At 37.4% G+C, this 7,235-nt stretch overlaps 1 protein-coding gene across 1 annotated transcript in view; it reads right to left on the bottom strand.

Moving 5' to 3' along the window:
* LOC121307047 (lymphotoxin-alpha-like) overlaps positions 1-4,307 on the bottom strand; it is a 29,424-nt gene extending 25,117 nt beyond the window's left edge. The window contains exons 1-2 of the mRNA XM_041239131.1: positions 3,676-4,307; positions 546-600 (exon numbers count right to left, since the gene is read on the bottom strand). Coding sequence (XP_041095065.1) covers positions 546-600; positions 3,676-3,795 — 175 coding nt within the window. The 5' untranslated portion in view covers positions 3,796-4,307. The remainder of the gene's footprint in view (positions 1-545; positions 601-3,675) is intronic.
* Between the last annotated feature and the right edge of the window lie 2,928 nt (positions 4,308-7,235).

Below are 7,235 nucleotides of genomic sequence, written 5' to 3' on the forward strand. Positions count from 1 at the left end.
ATATTGTAAATTCTTCACTTATTAGTAGTACAATTTTGCTGCAACTACATTGGTATCACTAATGAATTATGTGGTTCAATTCTAATCTATATTTTGCCACCTCAGCAAAACTATATTATGTGGTACAGCTTTTGTCCTGTGAGGTCAGGAGAGCTGATAGAGAGGTGAACCTTTTTATATTACTGATGGCTCTACATTTGAATTAATTTTTTTAATTGTGTTTTTTTTTTTTTTTTTTTTTTTTTTTTTTAAAGTTATTTGCAGTTTCAATGTCACAGTGTTCCCATTTTCCAAAAGAAAAGTATACATCATGTTTTAAAATCCCTTTTGTCAGCCCGCTATGGAAATAACAAACATAAAAACATATTTAAGTAGGACGCAGAACAAAACTGATAAAATCAGGGGAAAGTATGAATAGAAACACCCACATATAAAATAATGAAACCATTCATTTCAAACCACCTACTCTATAACATCTACATTGAAATATTAAACCACCTGGTTATTAGCAGTCCCTTTTATTTATGTATTACAAGTTTACCAACCTGGCTTGGGTTTGGAAGGTGGGTCTTGATTGATTGCTGACGGTTTAGTATCTCTCTGAAATGGAAAAAAAGAAAACAGAATGAGCCCAACCCTTTTAACATGAAATCTCAAACTGCTTGAACCAATTTTCCAAATACCCTCTGTACACTTGTGTGAAATACTATGAAATACTTTTACAGTGACTCATTATGGAAAGCGAGCTCGACATTACAGTTTCGGATGTCGAAATCCCGAAATCTGGGGGTATTTGGATCCTGCCTGTATGTCACAATTACATTTTAACATATATCCAGAGAGCTCTTTATGGTGAAGCTTTTAAAGGACATTATTCAGTTACTAACAGTATCACTTTTAAGAAGAATTGCGTTTGTCTTTTGAATTGATTTCCGCACTGTCTAGATGCTGAGTGCAATGAACGATCAGTCACCCCACTGAGAACAGAGCCCCTATAGAAGTGTCTTAGAGCTACTCTGCTTGCTGTTTTTCAATCACTTATTTATCCACCTTGCATACCCACTGATTTCAAGTCAAGAATTAATCTTTCATGCAGCATTTTGTCAAGGGACTTTTGAAAGTCCAATATTAAGTTATACTCTATCCATCCTTACAGTAACTTCTCCAAAGAGGTTTATTATGCTATTAAGAATCGCTATTGGTTGTCACCCATAATGTTGTTACTGTATACTCTTCTAGTTTGATTTCATGCTTTTAAATTAATCTCCTTTCTTTTTTTTATTAAAAAATAAAACCGTCTGAAACTATGAATCCAGCTCAATGTTTAAAGCAACACACACAGTTTAGCTCAATCACCACATATTGAAAACTCCTTTTGACTCCATCCAATAATGTGAAAAGCCTGGGAATCACTATGGATTCTGAACTGTGTTTGGACACCCACATTAGCTCAGTTATAAAGGCTTTGTTTTATCATTTCAGTTCATTGCTAAATTAAGATCCATTCTATCTGATAAAGATGCTAAAGGGGTATGGACAGATAAGTAAGTGAATTCAACTGAATTAAACCAAATCAAGTTTGTTAGTGTCCTGGATTGGAGTCCTATCGACAGTCAATGGTAATAATGTTCATTATATGCAGTGCTGTTTATTTACAATTATTAAAATCATCACATTTTCCACTTCAAATAATTAGGGGTATACTGGGGAACCGATGAAAAAGCAGCTCATTGAATGCCAACAACTGTCTTGAATGAATCTGTAAAGCTGTTGAAGTGAACCTGTGTCAGTATTACAATAAAGCAGACAGCCTCTCATAGCACTTTTCTTCAGCACAAAAACAAGAAAGAATGACACTTAAATGGGCTAATTAATGATTTGTAGACACGCAGTTTTGAAAGAAGCATGTGGCACTGCAGACATGTATTTCAAATCAAGAAAGCTCTCCTGTGGTCTGGTTTAGTTTCATTTACACTTTCTACAGTTCATTGCATGCAACTGCCTTCTTCCCTGTCATTAACCAATCTGCTGCTTTCACTAGTGGCTAATAAGCTTGCAGCCAGTGTCAATGCTGAGGTGAAACCACGCATGGCATAAAAAAAAAAAAAAAATAATATATATAATTTTCAATAAAAAACACAATGGCTAGAGCTGATAGCCACAAAAATGTCCTTGTAAATGTTTATTAACTGCAGTGGTTACATTCAAGCTGGGGCCAAACATATAAGTAATATACATTACAGCCACCACCAATATTTACTAGCTGTTATATATTAGTTATCATGGAACCTGGAGCCACACAATGAGCAAAAGACAACAGGGAATTTTGCATGTAGTAATACTCAGTATTAACCAGTATTAGGACCACATACATCTAACAAGTCATATCCCTTTCCATTTTAGTATTGTACTTGTTTGTATAAACTTCTATAGTATTGTACTTGTTTGTATAAACTTGTTTGTATAAATTTCAGCACTGTAAAATTAATAATGTGCTGCATTACCCGTGCCCACAGGAGGGAGCTGAGAGCTTGCTAAACTATATTGTTTCTAAATAAAACCCAACTCACCTTAACAGATTACTAAAATATACAATTGTCTTGACACTCACACTTATGTAAGTATCACAAATACCAGCAAAAACATGAAAAAATAAAACAATGAATACATATTGTAGCATAATAAGCTAAGATCCACATTGCAGGCTTCCCCTTTATTTTCAATGCTTTATGATATTAATGGGAACAACGTGTATATTTTAGTTTTATGCAGTTTGAATGCAGTTTGAAACTGGTTATTAATTCATAGAGCAAAGATACCACTTTTGACAGTCTTGAGAGATACAGCATATTAAAGGGTTGCTAAAATAGCTTGCTTCCTGTTATTATTGATTTTTTATGAAAGCATTTTTATTCTAAATAATTACTGAACTTATAGCTTACATTTCTACAAACAATAAAACAACTTCAGCAGCGTTTTTTTTTTTTTTTTTACTTACTGCTTAGTAAACAAAATTCTAACAACATCCTCCAAAAGATGACGGAGCTCACCATACATTCACTATCTTGTGCTAGACAATGCTATCATTTCACATATCAGCATCATGAATATGTGGTTCACTACGACGTGCACCCACAGTATTCACACAAAGGATATAGTGTAGGTATGGCCGGATGGACAGGTTCCTCCAGATATCTCCAAACTCTGATACTCTTGATAACTCATAATTACATTTTTTAACAAGAATATATATAACAACATCTTAAGTGATAGAAGTGTGTAGGTAAAGACAGGGAGAGACGCACCTCCTGTACCTCAAAATTCAGATATTTTCTACAATAAAGAATATTTTCAACATATCGATAGCTGTTCACTGGATTACTTAATGGCAAACGTACCCTTAGAAAAGTTTAACATATCAAATCTGCATTGTAATTTTCCACCTGTTTTATTAGTTTACCAGGTTTGCTAGAACTGGCAGTTTACTAGGTTTGTCCTTGCTTTACCATGCATTCACTATCCATTATATCTTTATATCTATGCCGTTTACATAATGGGAAAATAAAATCTAAAGTTCCTTAGAACTGTCTAAGAACTGTCTATGAATTAGAAATCACAGGTAGCTTATCTGTTGTACCTGTAAGGTGTGGGTAGGACTGTTAAAGAAGCACTTACTTGTGATAATACGATGCCAAGTGTACAGGCTGCTACAAGCAACACAACCAGAGTCACAGCAGTGAGGCACATGTGGGTCCTGTGAGACATCACTAAGCGTCCTTCTTCAGGGTCAGTCATTCCTCACTACTACTCCAAACTGCAAGTAGTAATAGTTATCAACGCATTCGCTAATAAAGAGTCTCCCACACATCCTCTTATCTCACAATCTTTTAAGAAAACATTTTTACATTCAGGGTGTGAGTTTGTCGGTCCCAGCAGGATTTTCCCTCCTCCTATTGGCTCACCAAAGCTGGAAAATAAAGGTTATCTGTGGAAGGTGAGGGCGTGCGTCTGTAAGGAAGACAACAGAAAGTGCATCATTTTGTGAAGAGGGATTTCTCCGAGGTGATCCTGCCAACCCATTGAGTGGGTGATTGCACGCTGACCAAGGCTGTGGGGTTTTTGTGCTTCTCAGCTGCAGCTGCAGAATGAGTTTACAGTTACTTTGTTTTGGTCCTCTGTACTGTAATTGACAGGAAGTTTGTCATATGAACGATCTTCCTTTAGCTGCCTGCCCCAGTTCTGCAGCAGCTCAAGTGCATGTTTCAGTTGTGTGTTTTTGTAAGTAATGGACAATGCACGGCAGGAAGTAGAATAGGGTTCAGATCATTTAGCATTGAATAATAATAATAATAAATAATAATAATAATAATAATAATAATAATAATAATAATAATTTAAAAAACTGGTCATCTTTTTTTTAATAAAAAAAATCTAAATAGTGCTGTTTCAGCAACATGACCTCCATGAATTGTATCATAGTATAAACATGGAGAAATTGTAAGTCAACATGAGGATGAATGGACTGGTGCCATCATACACCTCACGTGACTATCAATCGCTTATACTAAACTATATCCAGACCAATTTAATCACAATTGAAAAAGCTTTACAGTAGATACAGGGCTTCAGTTTTTATTATCTATATCTGTTTTTTTTTTTTTAATATACAGGCTTTTTCTAGAGTCAGAAATAAGTATTTATCAGGGTCTTTTTTTATCCTGTCTGAAAAGTAAATAAACTGGTCGTGCCCACTGGTACTTTTCTGGAGTTGTGATGCATTGAGGCATTCTGAAACAGGCCCAATTCAAACAAGTATGCCCGTAACTTCCATACCCCATCACGGCTGTAAATTCAAAAGAGAGTCAAGATTTTAAATTATAAAGACTATACAGACATCACAGTACAAAAAGGTGCGTGTTGTCTTTGTAAGCTTTCACAATTATTTTTAACAAAATCGAGAGATCTTGCTAGGAACACAGGAGGGAGGCTAGTGCATGTTGTGTGTTGCTTTGTCATCAAGTCTGTCAGATAGTGAACTCCAGACCTGTGCATCCAGTAAAGGCACTCTGCCCGGAGTGCAGAATGCACCCTGCAGTTTAGAGATTGACGGTTCGAATCCAATCCAATCTATGCCACTGGTGACCATGGACGGGAGTTCCCAGAGTACCGTGCACAATTGGCCAACCACTGCCCGGGCGGGGTAGGGGTTAATTTGGCTAGGAAGTCCTTGACGAGTTAGTTCGTTGGTGCACAGTGAGCCAGGTTGAATAATAATTGGACATTCCAAAAGTGTGAGAAAATTGGAAGTGAATACAAATAATTGTTTTAAAAAAAAAAAAAGTGTCGGATGATAGTATTTAGTTGGTCAGTTTTGGAAGGTAAAAAAACAAGGCCAGCTATTATACTCATTTTTACTTTGTTTATTTTAGAAATGTCTTAACGGAATCAACACATGTTATGTTTAAAAAAATTGAAAACAAAAAGCAATCGCCCTCTAAAAAACAGCTGCCACGTCAATTTCAGTTCCCGATGCCGCTTGTTAATTTGAGTGCAAGGAAAAGTTGCGTCGGGAACATTAAACAATGAAGTACTGGGGAGAAATAAAATAGGCCACTATTTACATCCACCCCCGAGTCTAATACTGTTTTGATGTTTATTATAAGTCATATCCCCATTGGAACCTATTAGCAGCAACTACACTAATAATTTCCCTTAGATTGTAGATCTCACTCTCAGAATGTCAATGACAAAGTATTCTAACGTTTAAACCACAACAGAGTTTACCAAAAACAGATTGAGTATGTTAACATCAGATTTCCGTCTGTTTTTAATTTAGATTTAATGGCTTCTAATATGTTCCTAATTGTTCGGCGGCTCCTCTAAACTTGAGAGTGTATTTTCTCTTGCGCTCTGTTTGACAGAAAGCCTGACAATGCATAAAGTGTGCGAGAAATATTCACGAGGCAGGAGCCAGGCCTGCATAAGGGACTACTGAATAAAGACAAAGTGCTGGTGACTTAGTAACAGAATAGGGGTTTCCCCTTGACTACTCAGACAACCATCCTCTCTGAGATGAGGCCGAACTGATTGACCTCCAAGGCCGGGAAGCGATGACTTCCCCCAAGGGGAAACTAAGGAAGGATAGAAGGACGAACCAAGGTCTCCCTGGCTTATTAAGTCGTCTAGTCGAGAGAGGTCAGACTCGGCTGTGATCTACGCAGGGAAAACAAAAGCGCTGGAAAAAAGAATAAGAAATTAACACATAAAGAGGGCCAAGCTGTAAGAGCCACCTTCGATAAGCAGAGTCAAATGACTAGCTCGAAAGTGGGAGCAGCTTGCTCTCTGAAGGGGGTTGCGGATGCAAATGAATAGATTAGCAGGAGAATGGAAAACAAAATATAGTTAAAGTAATTTGGCCAGCGGGAACCTTCCTCTCAGAGGACAATGCTACATAGTCTGCTTCTATGGTCGGGAAGTGAGCTTCACTTGCCCCCAAAAGAGGACTAATCTAACCACTTGGTGGAAAAAACTCTCCTTTTGTGGGAGGAAACCTCTGGTGGTCCTGGCAGAGGGAGGGACCCCACTCCGGGCATGCAAGCAATGCTTTGTTTAGTGGAATAATATTGAGGAGAGAAGAGTGAATGTAAGATTCTACCACTGAGGAAGGACTGGTTAATTTTAAGGTTGGCTGCTGATGTTGCTGAACCTATACAGAATGAATGGAAGAATGTGATTGGGGAGGAAGAACGGCTTCAGAATGAGCTGAAGACAGAAGATTGCAAATGTACATTTTAGTCAGTTCTCTGGATGGAGGGATGGGTAGAGGGAAAGGTTTGAGCTGAGAGAGCCAGACGTCTTTCTAAACTAGAAAGAGCATCATCAATGTTATTAGAGGTACCTAAAAGTTGTAGGGCTTTCAAAATTAATTATTGATAGATTAAATCCAGACTAGCCGGCAAAGAAGTTGCACAATTAGAAGGGAAGCGGAACAGCCTTTATTAATAATATGAACAGTAGATTGATTATCACAAGAGATTAAGATGGAAATGCGGAATGAGGAATTGAAATTATTGCACAGGTGACTGATGCTAGAATATTTGGTCTTCCAAGATGATCTTTGCTTGTTGAGAAAGTATGAAGAATGAATAGAAGAAACTGCAGATGCATGATTCCTAAAAAAATGAGTGTTGTCGAGAGCAGGGGGGGGGGGGGGGGGGGGGGGGGGGGGGGGGGGT

Source organism: Polyodon spathula, chromosome 52 (assembly GCF_017654505.1).
Source record: "Polyodon spathula isolate WHYD16114869_AA chromosome 52, ASM1765450v1, whole genome shotgun sequence".
Taxonomy (NCBI): domain Eukaryota; kingdom Metazoa; phylum Chordata; class Actinopteri; order Acipenseriformes; family Polyodontidae; genus Polyodon; species Polyodon spathula.